This window comes from Carassius carassius, chromosome 21 (assembly GCF_963082965.1).
Source record: "Carassius carassius chromosome 21, fCarCar2.1, whole genome shotgun sequence".
In the NCBI taxonomy this organism is placed as follows: domain Eukaryota; kingdom Metazoa; phylum Chordata; class Actinopteri; order Cypriniformes; family Cyprinidae; genus Carassius; species Carassius carassius.
Genome location: NC_081775.1, coordinates 16,309,794 through 16,331,666, shown reverse-complemented (window position 1 = coordinate 16,331,666; position 21,873 = coordinate 16,309,794). Strand labels below are relative to the sequence as shown.

At 36.5% G+C, this 21,873-nt stretch overlaps 1 protein-coding gene across 2 annotated transcripts; it reads left to right on the top strand.

The window, feature by feature from the left end:
* Positions 1 to 235: 235 nt before the first annotated feature.
* On the top strand, positions 236 to 21,873 carry LOC132097647 (phosphoglucomutase-like protein 5). Of its 2 annotated transcripts, XM_059503503.1 has the most exons (12): positions 236 to 326; positions 406 to 899; positions 2,782 to 2,944; positions 3,525 to 3,671; positions 3,767 to 3,892; positions 3,977 to 4,167; positions 5,080 to 5,234; positions 11,714 to 11,829; positions 15,834 to 15,969; positions 16,339 to 16,522; positions 19,725 to 19,862; positions 20,592 to 21,873. In XM_059503503.1, the coding sequence occupies exons 2-12, from the start codon at positions 642 to 644 to the stop codon at positions 20,679 to 20,681; spliced, it is 1,704 nt and encodes a 567-aa protein (XP_059359486.1). In that variant the 5' UTR covers positions 236 to 326; positions 406 to 641; the 3' UTR covers positions 20,682 to 21,873. The 2 variants fall into 2 exon arrangements, with proteins under 2 accessions (XP_059359486.1, XP_059359485.1); XM_059503502.1 differs by having other exon boundaries at positions 278 to 899.

The window sequence follows — 21,873 nt, the reverse complement described above, 5'->3', positions numbered from 1 at the left end:
TATAATTGACACATTTAAGTGACTCAAACCCATAGTTACTGTTAATTGTGCCAATCAGCCTCGGTCTCCCTTTTCTGTTTTAGCATTGGAAATTTGGCATTCCTAATTGTCTTTCTTAATGTTGCTGAATTATATGGATGCTATGACATTTCTGTTTGTGGGCCACGGACAGAAGAGGTGTTCGATTACACAGCGGCACACTGTCACTATTCCCCCACATCATGGGCTATTTTTGGCCAGTGTGTTAGCTCATTATATAGAGTTTTCTCCCCTCCCTGTCTTTTGGCGAGCAAACGTACGCGTGACATTTCGGGAGAAGAGTGTCGGTGCGCACAAGACCTCATCTTGGAATATTTCTTTGCGTTTAACACCCATTTATTCTGTCTTTGCGGCCCTAGTTCACAGTTCGTCCTGGTGCGATGAGAAGACAGCTGTCGTACACTAGATTTCCAAAGAAGCGTCACGGGTGGGACTCGTCTCAAATAATCCCCTTGGACTGAAGCGCACTGCGCTGTGGCGCACCCTGCTCGCTGCCTCCGTGAACGGGCTCTGCTTTTGACGATATTTTGAACACTGTATCTCACCGCTTTCAGCTATCAACAAACTATTTATTTTAACATCCCGAAGAGTTTCAGAAAGTCATGGAAACTGCCCCCATACCCATTTTGACTATCCAAACCACCCCCTTCGATGACCAGAGACCAGGGACGAATGGGCTGCGAAAGAAGACCGCGGTTTTCGAAAGTAAAAAGAACTATCTGCAAAATTATATCCAAAGTTTGCTGTCTTCCATCGACTTGAGGGACCGTCAGGGATGCACTATGGTGGTGGGCAGCGACGGAAGATACTTCAGCCGGACTGCAACTGAAGTCATCGTTCAAATGGCAGCTGCCAACGGGGTAAGATGTGTCAATACTTCAAAAACAAAACTCTCAGGCATGCCCTTCTAGTTCACTAATCTATTAAGTATTCAAATAACATTTTCTGATACATTATTAAGTTTTCTGATCTAAATCATTAAAATATAACATACCAGTGAGATAAATGAAGGTCTTTAAATGTATTATTTACTTAAGTACTTGCTAATAAATGTTATAGATTTTCTAATCTGTAAAACAAACAAAACAAAAAAATCTATATTTATTTACTTATAATTTCCTAAGAAATATAATAAATTTCCTGGGATATAATCAAAAATGCATTATTATTTATTTGTTTGTTTATTTATAATTTCCTAAAAATTTGCTAGATTTTCTGATTTATGTAATACAAAATATATTTTTTATTATTCTTTTATTTACCTACCTACTGTTGTATTCATTCTTAATAGTTTTCTTAATCTATTTGATCATTTTCATTATTTTTACCATTTCACCTGTCTTTGAAAAAACACAAGATTTTTGGCATGATTTGTCGTGTATCTGGTCGTCATGGGTAGTTTAATGATTTAAAATAACATGACATGGATTTATAGTATAAATGGTCGTATCTGTTTTTATTCAAGGGTATCTGGATTTTGATATCGAAAAGGGCTGAGCATTTTGTTGAAAAACCTGAGAGGCCACAAACTGTGCATGTAATGAGAGAAAGTTTTAGAGCCAAATCTCTGTACTGGCCTGGCCAAATCACATCTTATCTGTTGTGCCATCCCTCCCCTGCACACTCTTCCTGGAGCGCTGCTGCTTCCCTTGGTTTGACCTCTCATGTTCATGTGCTTTGGGGAAACCCAGAACATATGGCTACGAGCCAAATCTCTGTTCATCAACATTTCTAGTGTGTTTTTATGCCTCTAATGAAGATATGATGTTTGCTTCAGTCTGAGCATGAAACCAAGTCATTGTTTGTGATGCTTTGATTTTTTTTTTGATTCCATTCATATTATAAAATACAGTCAACCCTGCCTTCCATCCTTAATTCTAGTAATTTGTATCAGTGCCGTTCTTCCATACAAACTCGGTAGCTCTCAGAGGCATGATATACTGAGGCTGTGTATCCAAAAGCAGAACCTTATATGGATAAGCTGCTCAAAGAGTGCTGGGAATACAGTTCACACTCATCAGAGATGCAAGCAAAAACAACTGGCTAAGCAAATTATTTAATTGGCATATTATTCCCCCCAAAAAAGCCTAGGGTCAGTGCACTTGTACATCATTTTAAATGCTTGGGTGAGAGATGCCAAATAACTCACTATTTATAGAAAGTGGGTGATCTTGTAAAGTTTAATGAGTCACAAAGTTTCTGAGATGTCTGGGCTGCTGTCTTGTGAGCTAGAAAGAAAGTATCTGTCAATAATCTGGACGCTTGATAAAGGAGGTTGCGATTTATGACAGAGGGGATTGTATGTCAAGACTCATTTGAGTACTTAGAAATTGTAAGTGTGCGATTGTGCGTTGCGGTTTAGTTTCGTCCCTGAGTCAGCTTGTTGCTCCTACAGGAATGAGCTTCCAGACAGATGTAGCTGTTGATCTGCTATGCAGCAGTAGCCATGACTGATGCCTCTGAAAGGTGGCAGGTTTAAAGGCCACCGTATAATTTAATGATAACACTCGCATGACAGGTGAAGGTCTGGAAGCAAAGGGCCTGTTCGGGATCTTAAGTATAGAAGTGCACTTTTACACTTGTCGTTTCAAACCTGTATTGTTTCATTTCTTTTGTGAAGCACAAAATAAAATATTTGAAAGAAAGTTTTATGTTTTTGTTCATCCAGTGTAAGTCGGTGGAGTCGAAAACAACACTTGACTCCATTGACTGCACATCAATAAAACCAAAACTTGATTTCAGATTGGACGTCTGGTAATTGGACACAATGGGATCCTTTCCACCCCAGCGGTCTCCTGCATCATCAGGAAGATAAAAGCCATTGGTGGAATCATCCTCACTGCAAGCCACAGTCCAGGAGGCCCAGGGGGAGACTTTGGGATCAAATTTAATGTCGCTAATGGAGGTGAGAATATTAAAGCGCATAGGACACACTGTATGCATGCTCTTTCAGAATGATGAAGATGACATTCTGATTTCAGTATGTTTTGTGTAATATCCGCCTTTAAAGGAATCACTGTGTTAACATTAACTTTGTGTAAGATGTCATGAAAAAGTATTCACCCCATGAAACCCAAGTGGAACAGTATTGTACATCTCGAATCTCACAGTAAAAATATCTTCTATGGACATTTTAATCTATTTAACTAAATTTACCTGAAATATATTGCTTACCTTAAATGTAATTTTGCTTTCAGTTTAAATTTTTTATTGCGTATTAGTGAAAAACATCACAAAACATACCAATGCAGTATAAAATAGATATATACTGGTCTCAAATCTTTGACTGATTTTTTTTTAATTTTAGCATCATGTTCTTGTGTCAGAGCAATAATTTAGTTTATTTTGGATCCTGACAACACATACAGCTACAAATCTTTAAAAACCTATTTATATTTCTGATTGACAGATGCAGTATTCTTAGATCCATCTTATTGTCATTGGGCCTTTTTTAATATTTGAGATGTTTCTGTTTCCTGTTCCAGGACCATCCCCAGACACAGTGATGGAGAGGATCCATCAGGTGAGTCGCACACTAGAGGAATACGCTATCTGCCTTGACCTCCACATCGACCTGTCCCGTCTTGGCCGCCATGACTTTGACTTGGAGAACAAGTTTAAGCCCTTCAGAGGTGAGGCGTATTAACTTATTCTCATGTTATTGCCACAAACTATACTTCACACCCATGTGCTGAGCTTAAAAATGTTCCTTCTGTTTTTTTTCCAGTTGAGATTGTGGATTCAATCGAGATCTATCTAAACATGCTGCGGGGAATTTTTGACTTTGGTGCCATCAAGAGCTTGCTGACAGGTCCAAAACAGCTGAAGATCCGAATAGATGCCATGAATGGAGGTTAACTCCTGTAAACAGTTGCAAATGCTTGTATGCAGATTTATATCTGTTTGTAGAGTCCCATCTTTACGTCATCTGTTTCAGTTATGGGACCATATGTCAGAAGAATCTTATGTGATGAGCTCGGGGCTCCGGCTAATTCTGCTGTTAACTGTGTCCCTCTGGAGGACTTTGGAGGCCAACAACCCAACCCTAACCCTGCATTCGCTGCACTTCTGGTGGACTCAATGAAGGGGGGAGAGTTTGGCTTTGGGGCTGCTTTTGATGCAGACGGGGTGCTTGTCTCTTATCGTCTTATAAACATTTACAAATTACACAAACACTGTAAAGACTTCATAAGAATAATATTCAGACATAAGGCATAAGAATCAGGGCTGTTAAACAAAATTATTGCTGAATTATTTACAGCTTCTTTGTCAGAGTCTTGTTTTGATTCCAGTTCTTAATTATTATTTATCAGTTTTTCATTCTGTTTTAATTTATTTTTAGTTATCTCTATTTCTTAATACTGCAAATAAGTGAGGAACAGGAAGCACATACTCTTACATTAACAATCAAAAGTTTAGGGTAGGTAAGATTTTTTTTAAATTTTTTAGAAAGACATCTTTTGATCATCAAGACTGCATTTATGCCAAAAATAAAGACTTTTATATTTTCTATTTTGTATTTTCTACGTTTTCTATTTTAATATATTTTAAAATGTCATTTATTTCCTGTTTTGGGAAAGCTGAATTATCAGCAGCCAGTCTTAAGTGTCACATGATCCTTCAGAAATTATTTTATTATGCTCATTTGCTGCTCAAGAAACATTTATCATCACTTTTGAGAACAGTTGTATTTCTTAATATGTTTGTGGATTTTTTCACTTCTTTGATGAATAGAAAATTCAAGAAAACAGCATCTTTTTAATAATAATAATTATTATTATTTTGTAATAATATAAATGTTTACTGTAGCTTTTGGTCATTTAATGCATCCTTGCTCAATAAAGAAAAACTTTTAAACAGTAGTGTTATAGTGGAAATTATATTCTTCATCATTTTCAAAAGATGCAGCAGCTGGTTATTTTATGTAAAAGATCAATTAGCAAGTAACTTAGATCAAATATGATATCTTGCTTGTTTAATCAGATTAAATGACAGGAACTAACTGTTGTGTAATCTTGGATATGTTTGTCTAATGTATAGGATCGTTACATGATTATGGGTGAGAATGGATTCTTTGTGAGCCCGTCAGATTCACTGGCAGTGATGGCTGCAAACCTCTCCTGCATCCCTTACTTCAGTCAGAGAGGAATCCGAGGTTTTGCCCGCAGTATGCCAACCAGCACAGCCATTGACAGGTAAGTAACACTTGCTAATCTAACTGTTAAAAACAAACCTATTTTTATCTAAAGAACATTCAAAGAAAAATATAGGTGTTACCTGTAATATCTATACTTTTAAAGTTCTAATAGGTTCCATTTAGGAATAAATAAGGCACAAAGATGTGCCTTTTAACTTTTGTACCTTAGGTTACTGCCCCCAGTGACAGCTAGTGTGTACCATGCTCTCAGATGATAGCGCTGAAATGCCATTATTCACAGACATGCTGCAGGCCTTGCTGAAAATTAACAAGTCATCACTAAAAATTACTCAAACCGCTCTGTCTTATAAAAACATACTACTAGCCTCCCGCAGATTGACAGTTGAGCACTAACTGTTAAAGGGGTCATATGATGCTTTTTTAAAGATCATTATTTTGTGTATTTGGTGTAACAGAATATGTTGACATGCTTTAATGTTAAAACAACACATTATTGTTTAAACACTGTACATTATTGTGGGTACTCTATTCCCCACCTCTACAAAGTCCCTCCTTCTGACAAACGCAGTCTGCTCTGATTGGCCAACTGACCCAGTGCATTATGATTGGCTGAACACCGCAAGGACTCGTCGGAAATGTAACGCTCCTTTCTGTAATAATATCCTTAGTTTTACCATCAGTTCAAGCCCGAAAGTTGAACAGAGTCACATGACAGACACAGTGATAAAGCTCGTATGTGTTTGCAGTACACAAGCCACGGAGGTTAAGACAACTGACTCCACTATGTGACCCTGTCTCTCTCTCACACACACGCACACATACACACACAAACACTTGATGTGCAAAAATCCGCATTTGAACATTCAATAGCAAATACTTAAAATAATAACAAAACATACTGACAGTAGCTGATTCAGAAGCGTCGTAGCAAAGTCAGAATTACCTCCTCTCCTAGGTTCACGAAACACTCGTCCATAAAATGCGTTGCTGTTCTGTTGTAAGTAATCTTAAAGATCCTAAATGAATCTACTTTCAGAAGACCAAATAAAGTGCTTTTGCTTTCTCCTAGATACACACAGCATCTCCCTGACATGACTGCTTCAACACTTACTGTTACTGAAACCACGCCTTCTTTCTTTGCGTGAACATTTGGGCAGCATTATGCAAATATTTCCACATTGTCACATAGACATGTGGGGACGTGTTTGAATCAGCTGTTTTAGGGGGCATGGTAGAGTCTTAACTTTGATAAAGAATATCTCTTTGGATTCGAGACTTTAGTCTTTGCAACTTTACAGATCTTCTTCATGCACCAAGAGCTTGTTACACTCCAAAGAGAATGGAAAAATATAAATTGCATCATATGACCCCTTTAACTTTAAATTCGGTTTGTCTGTTCTGCACAATCATAAATATGAATTATGTACATGAATATTAATTACAGATTATTTGCTTGGCACTTTTATTCAGCCCACTGCCAAGTACACTTGCTGGTTCAACTTCAGATGTTTTCACATGGCGTGCAACAGTTTCTTTTATGACTGTCACATTGAGAGTCAGTGACATTTTCCTTTACCATACTGTAAGAGTCCAGAGCTGTTTAAATAAAGGTCAGTCAGCTCTCAAAATTCATAAGCTGATGATCAGGGAGGAAATCATCCATCAGGATCCTTCCACTCTATCACAATTAGTTTTCTGTTTCTTGTTCTGTCTGGTGCAAGACACTGAGCGGTAAAAGTATTAGAGATGGGGCCAGAGGTTACAGCATGGAGACTCACTCCCTAAGAATAACAGTGTTAGCTCAACCATGCGCTCCTGGAGACACCATTCACCCCACTAAAAATAACTTTCAGGGTGCCTCATGCTAAAGACCTGCCTGCTTTGAGACAGGATCTTGTGCTATGAGAAATAAATTGTGATTTTGTGCAATCAGAAGACATTTGTTAAATGTAAAGTGTAATTTTTGGAGGTGTTAATACTTTTCCCTATCCCATTCAATTTGGAGCCTATTTTGTGTGGATATGTGGTGCTCAAAACATTGCATAGTCTGACACAGCAACAGCTCAACCAATGGTATCAGTTGAGGGAGGGGCTGCCTGTTATGCTGACCAATGGGGAACAGGGAGTGTTCAAAAAAACCTGTCTGAATACAGTGCTGTTTGATATCAGCCTACAAAGTTCTGTCAGAGATTTGCCTATACAAAATAACTTTGTAAATTAATTCACACAGTTATACACTTAAATGAGGCAGCCAAAAAAACAGACAACACTGAATTCTTCACTGTCCCAGTTCTCCTCTATGCACAAACGTTTGTAAACAATTCAGTTACCACTGACTTCCATTGTAGGGACAAATGAAACATTGAGACATTTCTCAAAATAGGTTATTTTGGTTAGTTTCAGAGTGAAAATAAAAATCATACAGGTTTATAAGGCATTGTAGTGATAGTGGGTGCACTGTCCCTACAAAGCTGATATTCAAACAGGAAGTGATGTTATTTAGCACTGCCCAATCAGACATTAAAAAGTGTCAGAAAGTGCTTATTGTGTCATAACACCAGAATTAACCTAGATTTCCTCCCATCAATATTGTTTTTGTTCTGTGACTCATTATTCACTTCCTAGAGGCTTTGCAAGGTTGATTCAATGTCATAAACACAGAGTAAAGGAGAATTTAACTACTGGTGTGGCTAAGATAAAGAAAGAGAAATTAACTCTGTGCTTGGCCTGAAGTTATACCTTACATAGAATAGCTAAGCAGAGTGTCATGTTTTCCATTCTGTAAATGATAGTTAAGTATGGGTCCTCCCAGCCTAGAAACAGATTGTTCTCTAGATTGTTCTCTTTCACATTCTCCCTTACACTGAAGTCACCCTTCAAATCTGAGCTGTTGCCTTCCAGGCTAAAGGTGTGGCCACACTAGGCTTCTCGTTCCATTCACTTCCATTTGTACACATGTGAATGTAGCAGCATGGAAATGGCAGGATCATTTTTGCATTTGTTACTTTACTAAAGATTAAAATTTGGTGTATTGTGACCTGTAAATTTGTGTACCAAAAAAGACTTCTGACCAATAATGGAGTGGTCACAAACTGACGTTTTGACTCAATAAAAAGAAAATAAAGTTAAAGTTTCACATTTATTCACCTTTATATGAAATTTGATGGATGTAGCATCATGCAAAAGCAAAGTTTTCAGTTTTGGATGACATTGTAGAAACGTGATATATAATTATAAAGAATGAATAAAAAATTACAAAACAATACTGTTTTGCCATGTACAGTATGCCATCACCATATTATTCTCCAGCAAAGATGTTTATGAATGTATTGCTTTTTGAGAGGTTTTTTTTATAACAGTATATAAATTATTATAAAATATTAAATATATAAATATCTGCACAGCTGTTTATGAGGATACACTTACTTTTAAATCGTTCACATCATAAATTGTAATTCAATTCAAATCAGAAGAGGAACTGATCCCGTTTCATTATCTGTTGAAATCAACTGTAATCAAAACATTCTTGTATTGCGATTCTTTAAAAGTCAGATCTTATAGTTTTGGAGCTGGTGATAGAGAACCCTTAAGTGTCTCTGTTCATGAATCTGTATCATTCTGTCCAGCTAGCTTTGGGTGTGAGTTGTTGGAGCGAGGCGTCTCTGCTGTAAACCTTTTTAGGCGGCGAGTGAGCTCTAGGCTGTGGCTGTGTGTTTATACTATGGACCTCTCAGGATTGTGTGTTTGTTAAGTGGCAGTGCAGATAATCTACTAGAGAATATGTGTGCTGTAGGTCTGTTGTTTGTTTGCTGAGCTGTGTTTAAGGGAGTAGCTCTGTGTCTGTGTACTGTATGTGTGCATATTAGTGTGTTTAGGGGTTTAAGAATGGAAAGGAAACATCTGCCGTGCTCCCTACATGTGGGAAGGGGAAGAGAGAATGTGACCATGCTGAGAATGAACTGATGAAATATTGGGAGATTATACACAGGACAATCCAGTCTAACTGTAACCGCAGTCCTAGTGTGTTTAGTGTAACCGTATTTTAAACTCATCTAATTTAATGATTCCTAGAAATGGCATGCATCTTTATATTACATTCTGGAACTTTTTGTGAATTAGTGGTGAGATTTTAAAGTAACTCTTTCTGCAGGTTACACTGTTTCACCAAGAAGGTTATGAGTTTTTAATTGAGTCATTCACTGAACTGATTTGTTCAACAACTCTAATTCATTTTGCAATGTAATAAGTGACATTAAGAGTCATTGAATCATTCATTGACCTAATTTGTTCAAAAACACTTTATTATTCAGGAATGAAGGAAGCGACTGTTTTTAGGAGCAAGTAACTGAATCATTTACTGAACTGAATCATTTGAAAAATGAATAGGGATGTAACAATGCACCCCAAGCCGGTTGAAAATCAATACAAATATGTGACGATTCAAACCGGTTGAGATGTTAAATGAATCGCGATAGGAGGGAGTTTATATGAATGTATCTCTAAGGGGAACTGACTGTCTTTAGAATAGTTTAGATGGTGTTTTCTTTTCACCTCATCTCTGTATAATGTGTATTAAAGCTGTTTTCACATAGCGCTGCTTTGTGTACAGCGGTAACCAAGTAAACATTATATTGCATGTTCCATAAGCTCCAACTGCTTTCAGAGAGTGAATCCGCATCTTATTCAGCCGGTCTGCTGTTTTTGCTTAGTACAGGTGTTTTATGTAATATACTGTAATTTACTGTATACTGTAGTCACAACCATTCAGATTAAGCTTCAAACTTCAAAACTATACAATCCAATTTAGATTAAAAACAGTTTATGCTGCATGAATGCATACAAAGCTGATTATTTGTTTGTATTTTTGTATTTAATATTGGTCGTCTGCCACTCACTAGATCAGACTTTATAAGGTAGCCAAGTCCTTAAACTATTTGTTTATATTGTAATGAATCAATTTCAAGCACTGTTGGTATTCAAAGGTTCACTTTTAAAAGTATTTTATTATACCTTGGAGCAAGGAATGCAAATGGAAATCATTTTAGTACAATTGGGGTACCAGCTTAATGAGAGTGTCAGCTGATGCTAACATTCTGCCTGTTGATTACTGGGTTTATTCCCAGACTGAAGTTAGGGAGAGCTGCCGACTTTAAGACCCAGCTGAACACATTATTTTCCAAATGCTTTGTAAAGTCTTTTCTAGATAGAATTGTTTGTTAAAATCCAGTAACACCCACATGAAAAAATATGCATGCAAAATATTTCAGATGCTGGATTAGAGATAGAACTGCTTGTGTTGGCCACAAATATGAGAATAAATCATTGAAAACAAGTCAAGGGGTCAAAGAATCCAGTGTGTTGTCCGTATGCCAGGCTTTCCATTCTGCTCCTTGTCCCTTGGGTTAACAACACTTGTTTTCCCATATTTAGTAATTCCACCCATGAGTAAACAGCTGCATCTTTACTCTTCTCATTTACATCGGTTCCCTCTCATCTATCCCGTCATCTGATGGGATCTCAGCAACTCATTACCCATAATGCCAGACTGCAATGTCTGAAAATAGTTATGAATCTAGCCAACTATCCAAGAACAACAAACATAAGAGGAGACTTTTAATTGAGTGCCTCCACTTGTTTTCTCGTTGGCTTTAATTTTGACACTGAGTATCTTTCATTTTCATAGTCATGAATGATTACAATTCCCGAATACAAAACTTACTGTCTAAACAGTAATGTTGTATGACAGTATTTGCTAAGAGTAGGCCTGTTTCTGTGACAGCTCGAAGGAGTTTGACAGTATAAGGAAGTTAAACAGGGTGTAGACTACACACCGATGATTAAAGTGCTGTTTGTTCCTACAGGCACATGGCTGAATCTCAAAATAAATGTCAGCCAAAATGTCAGCATGGTTTCTTTCTGCTTTTTGCCTTATAAAGACACTGGATTAAGAAGACAAAATATGCAGTTTAATTTATGAATCAGTGAGAAAGACAGATACTGAAATGTAATACCAATGAGTGTGTAGAAAACTGCATGGTAATTTATTTGACTGGAGTACAGAAAATGATTATTACCTCAACATCTGTCTTCTTTCACATTATGTCCTTTGTTGCTGTTTATCATATAGTCTTGTATTTAGATATAGACATGGAGTAGTAATTTTTAGAAACTAATACCACATCCATCTGCCTGTAGTCTGTTTATGATTTCAGCATGAGAAATCAATTTTTATTGCATTATATTATATTATGTTATGTTATGTTATGTTATGTTATGTTATGTTATGTTATGTTATGTTATATTCTATTATATTAATTGCTACTGAAGGTACCTATAAAACATTTATTCTTTTTACATTGCAGTGACATGCAGCTAGTAACACTATTTTAACCATACTCCAAAGGGGTGATGCTATTAGTCAATGAGATGTTATCTTTCTTTTCAGCTTTCATCTCATCTAAATAGACTCTTGAGTTGGATTGCACTGGAATACTCATGCATCCTGTTTGTTTACAGGGTTGCTAAGGCTATGAAGGTGGCGCTTTATGAAACTCCCACAGGCTGGAGATTCTTTGGCAGCCTGATGGATTCTGGGAGGTGTTCTTTCTGTGGAGAGGAGAGCTTTGGAACAGGTGGGTGTCATCAGAATCCTCTTAAAGCACATAAAAGCCTTACTTGAGCGTTTGAAGTTGACCAGTCATCATGAATCTTCTGTCAAAATGTATTTTATTTACATTATTGTCCGTATATTGTGCCAAACTCAAATGATGTTATTTTTTCTTTCAAACACAAAAGAAAGCATTCTTAAAGGGATAGTTCACCCAAAAATTTGATTTCTGTCATTTATTACTCACCCTCTTGTTGTTCCAAACCTGTAAGACCTTCGTATATCTTTGGAACACAAATTAAGATATTTTTGATGAAATCCGAGAGCTTTCTGACTCTGCATTGACAGCAGCGCAACTACCACAATCGGCCAGAAAGGTAGTAAGGACATCGTTAAAATAATCCATGTGAGACTAGTGTTTCAACCTTAATTTTATGAAGCTATGAGAATACTTTTTGTGCTCAAAGAGAAAACAAAAATAACTTTATTCAACATTTTCTTCTCTTCCATGTCAGAATTCGACACAGGTTTATGTGTGTTATGCGTTTATTATGTCCTTACTACCTTTCTGAGCCTGGGAACATTTAATTTGTGTTGCTGTCTATGCAGGGTCAGAAAGCTCCCGGATTTCATCTAAAATGTCTTAATTTGTGTTCTACAGGTTGTAACGTACAGTTTTGGAATGACAAGAGTGTGAGTAATAAATGACAGAAATATCATTTTTGGGTAAACTATCCCTTTAAAGAATCATTGTGACATTTTATCTCATTGACATTTTCAGATGTAGTTCTTTATTAGTACATGCGTCCAAACTGTAGCTCTTTATCAGTGTTCTGCTATAAAAGGGTAGTGAATCATCTGAAATGGTGAGAAAGTGGGAGTGGTTTCTGCTGGCAAAAGCAAACAACTACTCCTCTGATTTTCTCACAAAAGCACAGGGTGGGGGCACAGAAGAAGTTGTTGAAGGAGTGAGAAGGAAAGATTTATGGCAAATTAGTGGTTATAGTTCTTTATAAAAAATACACCCACCCGCTGCCATTATAAAACTTGGAAGAGCTAGGTCAATTTTAAATATTACTCTGATTGGATTCATCTGAAAGAAGAAAGTCATATACACCTAGGATGCCTTGAGGGTAAATAAAATATGGGCTAATTTTCATTTTTTGGATGAACTAACCTTTTAAAGGGATAGTTCACCCAAAAATGAAAAATGAAAATTCTGTAATCAATTACTCACCCTCATGTCGTTCCAAACCTGTAAGACCTTTGTTAATCTTTGGAACACAAATCAAGATGTTATTGATGAAATCGAAGAGCTCTCTAACCCTACAAAGGCAGCAATGAAACTTAGAAAGGAAGATTTTTGTTTTCTTTTAATACAAAAGTATTCTCGTCGCTTCATAACGTCATGGTTAAACCACTGAAGGCAGATGGACTATTCTGATGAAGTCTTTCATACTTTTCTGGACCTTGACAGTGTAAATTACTTGGCAGTCACAAGCCTCCCGGTTTTCATCCAAAATATCTTAAATTGTGTTCCAAAGACGAGCAAAGCTTTTACGGGTTTGTAACGACATGAGGGTGAGTAATTAATGACAGAATTACAATTTTTGGGTGAACTATCCCTCTGATGCAATCAAAACCTAATCTAATCAACAAGATAAGCATACAGTTATTAGGACTTAAATGGATGTTTCTTTAACAATGTTCTCTTTTATGTCTCAGGAGTTACATTTTAATGTACATTGATAATATACATTTACCATTTTTTTATTATTAATTTTAAGTACAGAGTTTTTACATATATAAAAGGTACAAAACTTGCTGGGGCAGTACCCTTTCATAAGGTACTAATATGTACACTTAAGATACTAAAATATATATTTAAAGAGCTAATATGTACATTTAAGGTACAAATATGTACTAGTTAAGTGTAAATAAGGTACAAAGATGTACCTTAGGGTATCACCCCAGCGACTGCTTTTTACTTTTTTCCTGAGAGTGTACAGTTGGAGGAACTCCCATATATGAAGGTGAACCCCTGCATGTTAGGCTATTGAATGGTTGTGTTGTGGTTGGCAGCTGAATGTGGAATAAGCAACTGGCGCTGCATGATGTTGCTGGGCAGACAGACGCTTGGCTCTGTGAGGTAGCAGGGTCGATCTGTAAAGCCTCTGGATTTTACACCATCAATAAGACCTTGAGTGAAACATGAGGCATTGTCTGTAGGTGTCAAAAGAGCAGCCTGCTCAATATTCACTATGTTCTGACTTTGCTTCAGGATTACTGTGCTGTCACGGGTCACTTTTCTTCTTCCCTTCCTGTCAGTCGATTTTTCCACAAAACATTCTCGACTGCTAGACATACTGCATGCATTCATCATATGTTTTATCTGTTTGTATTGGTATCTGGTACAGATTCAGTGTGTTTATGGAATATTGGCATTAAGCAAGTTTCCCTTCTGGCTGTGAACCAGATCGCTTCTGCGTCACACTTATTGTTTTGTAGGCTGAGGGATAGTTAGCAGATAATAGTCTGACAAGCTGATAGATGTTAAAATCTGCTTTTGAAGTGAACTTTATTGTGTTTTTTTTATTTTAGGGGTCAAAACTAATTATAAAACATTATGTTGGCTTACAACAGTCTTTGGCTGCTGATGTGAAATGCGGTAGGCCCGAGCATTTTTCAATACTCCGGCATTAGTCACACACAGAGAGCAGCTGTCGGATACGCTTTCCTGACATATGATTACATGAAATAAACCAGATCAAAGAGCAAAAGTCATAGAGAAGATGTTGAGCATAAATCAAGCAGATGAAGAGTTGACCAGGGGAGGGAGGGCTTTCATTTTATCATTAGCTCCTCCCGATATAGAGCCATCTCACATGAATCATCTGGGCTTTTTAGGTTGTTTTTGACACTTTTATTATTTAAATTATTCAAAAATATGTGCAGATGTTTGGGGCTAGTATGTTTACAAAAAATTAAAAAGAAGAATTAAAGGGTTACTCCACCCCAAAATGAAAATTTTGTTATTAATCACTTACCCACATGTCATTCCAGACCCGTAAAAGAATACTTTTCGTACGAGAAGAAAACAAAAATATCGACTTCATTCAACAATTCGTCTCCTCTGTGTATGCAAGCAACGAAACGCTCTTCTGTGTCAGCCGCACCACACGGATGTGCTGTTTTCATTCAAATCAAAGTGTAAATACATGTAGAAAACGTATCCTTGTGTCGCGGCTGACACAGAAGAGCGTACACTGCTTGCGTTCAGCTCATATTCTCTAAAATGGTGCTATGGTGATGCAGAGAGACACAGAGGAGACAAATTGTGGAATGACGTCATTATTTTTTGTTTTCTTTTCGTACAAAAAGTATTCACGTCATTTCATAACGTTACATTGAATCACTGATGGCAGATGAATGCTATGCTTTTCATACTTTTCTGGACCTTGACAGTGTAAGTTACTTGGCAGTCTATGGGACAGTCACAAGCCTCCCTGTTTTCATCCAAAATATCTTAAATTGTATTCTGAAGCCGAACAAAGCTTTTACGGGTTTGGAACGACATGGGGGAAAGTGATTAATGACAAAATTTTCATTTTGAGTTTGAGTATCCCTTTAACACTTTTATTCAGTGAGCATGCATTAAATTGTTTACAAGTGACAGTAAAGACATTTATAATGTTACACAAGATTTCAAATTAATGCTTTTGTTTCTACTTTCTATTCATCAAAGAATCCTAAAAAATTATTTGTGAAGGATCATGTGACACTGAAGACTGAGGTAATGGCTGCTGAAAATTCAGCTTTACCACAAAAAATACAACATAATCAAATAGAAAAGTTATTTTCAGATGTAATAATATTTCAACATTTTTCTGTATTTTTGATCAAATAGATGCACCTTTGGTAAACATGAGAATCTTACAGTTTGTAAAAAATCTTACCGTCCCTAAACGTTTGTGCAGTATAGAGTAAATCGAATATCAAAATATGACTCATTTGATCTTTTTCTTTTAGGTTCAGACCACATCCGAGATAAAGACGGCCTGTGGTCCGTTCTGATATGGTTGTCCATCCTGGCAGTGCGTAAGCAGGGGGTGGAAGAAATAGTGAGAGATCACTGGGCCAAAATGGGACGCAACTACTTCTGCAGGTGGGCTAAACCCCAAAACAGGATCTTCCCAAGCTTCATTTCTATCATCAGTCTTCATATCTCTTGGGACATTTCAGAATATTTCTTTGTGTATACTTACAGTACCACCCCACCCCTTTTCCTATGAGATAGAGTACAGCAGGCAGAATCTCTTTAATGTGTGTCTGGATTGCTTTTGCCTTTCCCATACATGTTTCCCATATTCACCATATTTAGCTCTACTTATAGATGTCATGTGAAAATCCTGGGAGCTCTCCAAATTGTCACGAAACCATGATTTATCATTGTAGGTACTATTAGGTTATGTTTGTAATCTTTCATTTACATTGACCTAATTAGTGTTTGTTTTATTTATTTGATATCTGACAGGTTTGACTATGAAGGGGTGGACAGCAGGGCAGCGTATTACCTCATGAGAGATCTGGAAGCTGTTCTCACTGATAAAGCTTTTACCACTCAGAAGTTTTCTGTGGGCAATAACATCTACAGTGTGGAGAAGGCTGATAATTTTGAGTACACTGACCCAGTGGACGGCAGTGTGTCCAGGAAACAGGTCAGTTCAGCGCTTCGAGAGAACATGAGAGATGTCAAATTGCAGTCACACTAGAGTAGACATTCTGCTAAATTAACACGCACTCAAATAGGAGACAGAAAATGCTTCTTTATTTTATATTGCTTCACAACAGCAAAATATTGTGTTGCTAAATAGTTTAACAGTGCATTTTCAACATGTTTTATGCTGAGTTCAGCGTGTGGTGTTAAGATATTTTTTATGTTATGCTCAACAATTAAGGCTACATTTATTTGATCAGCAATACAGTAAAACAGTAATATTCTGAAATATTATTACACTTTCAAATATCTGTTTTCTATTTTAATATATTTTTAAATATAATATATATTCCTGTGATGGCAAAGCTGAATTTTCAGCATCATTACTCCAGTCTTCAGTGTCACATGATCCTTCAGAAATCATTTTAAAATGCTGATTTGCAGCTCAAGAAACATTTCTTATTATTATCAATGCTGAAAACAGTTGTGCTGCTTAATATTTTGGGGAAAACTGTCATACATTATTTAAAGGATTATTTGATTATTAGAAAGTTCAAAAGAGCAGCATTTACATGGAATATAAATCTGTCACTTTTGATACATTTAATGCCTCCTTGCTAAAAAATATATATGATACAAGTGAATTTAAGCAACTTTATATCATGTGCAGCATAAAATGGATGTTAATTTTAAGACTTACATTTAACAGTGTTATTAAATTATTATTGTATTTTTTATGAACTTTAAGTGAACGTTTAATGATGGCAAAGGTCATCTAGATGAAAAAAATTATATTGTATTGCATTGTACTGTATTATGGTGAGGAGAGCCAAACTATGCTTTAAACTGCCGAACAAAAGAAAATGAATCTTAACAACATGTGTGTTTAATTAATTTGAAATGAACCATGTAAATAATTGTGATTTCGAGATGAAAACAAATGTGCGCATTGGTCCCTAGTGCACCTTATTCATCTGAGATAATGAGGAAATGTCAGAGATTTTGCAGCTTAGTCGCTAGTATAAAGAGCTGCAAGGGGTTTGTTGAGCATTAAGGTTTTATGCTCTACAATTATACGCTATTTAGTATGGCATATGTACTGTTGTGGATATGGACTCGAGTGGGATTCCTTGTTTGGGCATCTACATTCACACTAAGCTGGTTATGTGTGTACGGTATATACGGGATGGATGAAATGAACAATATACTCATGCCGAGAAATTTTCATTCAGCTGCTCGCTCTCACTCACTCCTTTTTTGAAGGATGTGCTAAAGCACAGAGACACACATGTGCTTGATAGTAACGGGAGAAGGATGTTTCAGTGGATGGTTTATCTTTATCTGGCCTGGATTTGCTGTACCAAGATGCAGAGCCCTTTAGTGGTCTGTCTCACACACACACACACACACACATAAACACTTGCGTAGCCTTGTGTTTGAAGTTTACCCAGCTGACTCAATCTGTTCTGATCTGGAATTTATGGAAACCACCTTCTCCCTCTCCAGAAAAATGTCTCGCAGGACAAAAATGACGTGGTTGTGGCATCCACCAGCAGGGGGTTACTGGATGCTAACCAGCCAAACCTTGACCTCTTGACATTATCCTGACACTTTACCCTTTGCGTTTCAACATCTCATTTACTTCTCATCTCGAGTGGCAATCGCTGTTATACATGACCATTCAGAAGTTGTGGGGTCAGAAATGAATGCTTTTATTCAACAAAGACACATTAAACTGACCAAAACTGACAGTGTATTTATTTACTTACTTTCTTTTGTTTTAAAAAAATTCTGTCTTTTGAACTTTCCATTCATCAAAAAAAAAAATCCTGAAAAAAATTACGGTTTACACAAAAATATTAAGCAGCACAACCATTTTCAACACTGATATTAGTGAATGTTTCTTGAGCAACAAATCGGCAAAGTAGAATGATTTCATCATATATGACGACTGGAGCAATGCTGCTGGAAATTCAGCTTTGCCTGAATAAAGTAAGCATTTCTTTTCAATTGGTATATTATCTCACATTATTTTCATCAAATATATGGCATATTTGTGAGCATAAAAGACACTGTACATTTCAGATTGATTTATGAGCCTCATGATTTGGTGTGATTTCACACTGGTGACTTGGGGTCACGGCCAGTCGTTCAGTCAGTGATCTCCCACCGACCGTCATCCAGCCGGCGTCTCCACAGCTGAGTGTGTATTATTACAACAGACATTCCTCCCAGTGCCGGATTGTGTCAGCTGTCCCGGTCCTCTTCTTTCCACCGAAGAGACCCTCAGCTGTCGGAGACCACGACACACGCAGACTATTACATCTATAACAGTGGTTCTGGTTTTGATTTGGGACCCAGATTCTGAATTAGACATCAACACTGGCTGTCCATAAAATTCCAATTAAAATGTATCCATTTTTAATAGTGAATAGCGAAATTAATAAGCACAATAAATAGGCAAAACATTTTTTTAAATGACCTGGGTGTAAACAGAAAAAAATCAATTTATGTAAATGTATTGTAAATGTGTGTACATTTGTAAAAAGTTATGTAATCCTAATAATTCACTACATAAAACACACTGTTATCAGTGAAAAACGTTGTTGCTCATGATTCCTGAAAGTATTTTTGAGAATAAGTGCATGTCTTTTCCATCTGCCTCATTTGGGCAGGTGCTCTCAAATGACTGTGCTTTCTGTTGAGTTTGATTGGTGAACAGCCTTTGATGTCAGCAACATAAGATATGGGATATTTTTTCTCTTTTTTTTAAAGCGTGGTCAAGGGGGAAACTTTGTGGTACAAGCCAAACTTTTTTTAAATACATTTTTAATCAACTATGAAATAAACGAATCTAAATTTGATCTAATATTAACTGTCACTTGACCGCCGACCAGTTTTCTGATAGCGTTTGGCTCAAAATAGAGTTTTTCCTGACATCTAGTGGATAGTTTTATGAATTACAAGGGAAATCTAAGTAGTAAAACCAGCCTAGATCTTCATAAATTTCCATTTTAAATGAGTTGTTTATTAACATCAGTGTTATTTGTGCTAAACATCCCAAATTATATTATAGTAAAGCATACTCGTTAATGTTTCGGGCTGGTAACTGAAGGTTGTAGGTTCAAGGAACAACTCAGTAACCAATCAGAATTGTTGGCATTAAAATGACCTGTGTTTCTATAACTGCACTTGTCCTGCAGGGTCTAAGGATCATCTTCACAGACTCGTCCCGAATCATCTTCCGGCTCAGTGGTACTGGTGATGGAAGCGGGGCCACTGTTCGTATCTACGCCGAGAGCTACGAGAGAGACCCAGAGAGACACAACAGAGAGACTCAGGTGAACATTTCACTTTAGCTATTCAAATAAATCGAACTCAAAAGCTGGGAATGACGTCACACCCAAGTGGACTGTGGACTCATGTATGAGTTATTGAAAAGTTACTTTGTGTTTTGCTTGTATATGAGTAATATGTCATCTACTGAATGTGAAGAAATGAATTTATTGTTGTAATCATTCTTATGTCCTCATGCCTTGTTAGCAGCTTCTGAATTACAAAGATGTCATTGCCATGATCATTATTGCTCTAAAGATCATGAAAAGAATAATATTTCAGGTTCTCAATCGACAGCATTTATGGAATAATAATAGTTTGATTCATCTCTAAAATCAAGTAAAAATCAAGGCTACAGTGAGACACTTAATGATAGATGTGAATAGGGCCCAGTTTTGTTGGTTTTTAAAACAGAAATTTGAGGCTTATACTTTTATAAAAACACGTTAATTATTTAGTTAAATATGTTTTCAAGCTAATTTTTTTTATTGGATATAACTTTATAGAGTATTTCTTTGACTATTAAGTCATGTTAACATGCATTTTCTTTTCAACTTGTGGCTATACTATTGAAACGGTGAGTATTTTCATTTTTAATGTTTATGGATTTACCCAATTCATTTTGTTTCGATTCAGATTTATCCCTTAATGCAGTTTGCCTTGGATTACATTTTTCATGATACTAGCAGTCTCTTTAATATGCATTTCCTCACTCATTCTTTTGACCATTGTAGGTTGTGCTGGGTCCTCTCATTGCCATTGCTCTGAAAATCTCCAACATCCACGAAAGAACGGGACGCAAAGGCCCCAATGTGATCACCTGAGACCAATCCAGCACTGCACATCAGGGGCCAAAATCACTTTCCTCACTCATCTGATCCTTCTTTTGTTTTTTGTTTTGTTTGTGGCTTTCACTCAGCATCACAAAGAATGTGCCAACTATTATTTTGCTGCTCTTTCATCATCTCTCCTCTCCTTTCCGCCCCTCGTTGTCTTGTTTTTCTTCTTTCATTTGTCTTTACAAAGGGCCTCTGTATGCTTTTCATTTCTTTTGCACATGTATAAAATCATTTGAACCACTAAAGGGAGGGAGCAAAGTGTTTTCTTCATGTTCAAGCAAACGCTCCTTTAATGTGTTTAGTTCAATTAGAATGAGGTTAGAAGCAGAACATATGTATACTACTTTGTGTTTTTGATTCAGATGCATGGGGTCTAAACCCTAAATCTTGTGAATTTGGTTACTGTGTGCTTTTGTTTACAATGTAGCTGTTTCAAAGAAGTGCATTCAAAACAATCAGTTAAAAAGAGGGAGCAATGCCGTTCAATATTTACTTATTTCTGTGAAATTCACATTAGAAACACATCATATCCTATGCAACAGCTAGAACTGAGCTCATGTCCTAGAATGAACCACTGAAATAATAATCATAAAGATTGCCTAATAACAGTTGTGCTACAATTCCTACATCCAGTCTTGTAATCGCGTACACCGATTTGGAATTTTCTGATCACTTTCTGAAATGTGCTGCAAATGAACTTTGTGAATCAAAGAATGAAATGAGTCAAAGTAAAGTTTTTGGCTAGCAGCTGGGCTTAAATAATACTTAGTACTTTTTTTATCTTTTATTTTAAAATCTTGCATGAATCAGTATTGTTTAATGTCAGATGGATTATGAGCATTCCATTGTTTGATTAGAAACATGCCTCTAAGTTAATTATTATTTATATCATTATTATTATATAACACTTCTGACATCTACAATACATTTCTTTAATGTTAAAGTGAAAGTGAAGCCAGTGTTTAAGATATTTCCTAGAGTTTTTTATTTTTATTTTATTCTGCTGTTCTTAGAAGTCCATTATAAACCATGTACACATTACAATGACTCCAAGGTGAAAAACAAATGCTCCCTTTTAAGTACTATTTTGATGACACTAAATAAATACAATGGCCTTAGTTGTATTTTAATTTTGTATCCTAAACATTGCATAAATAAACTTCTATCTTTTGTGTGT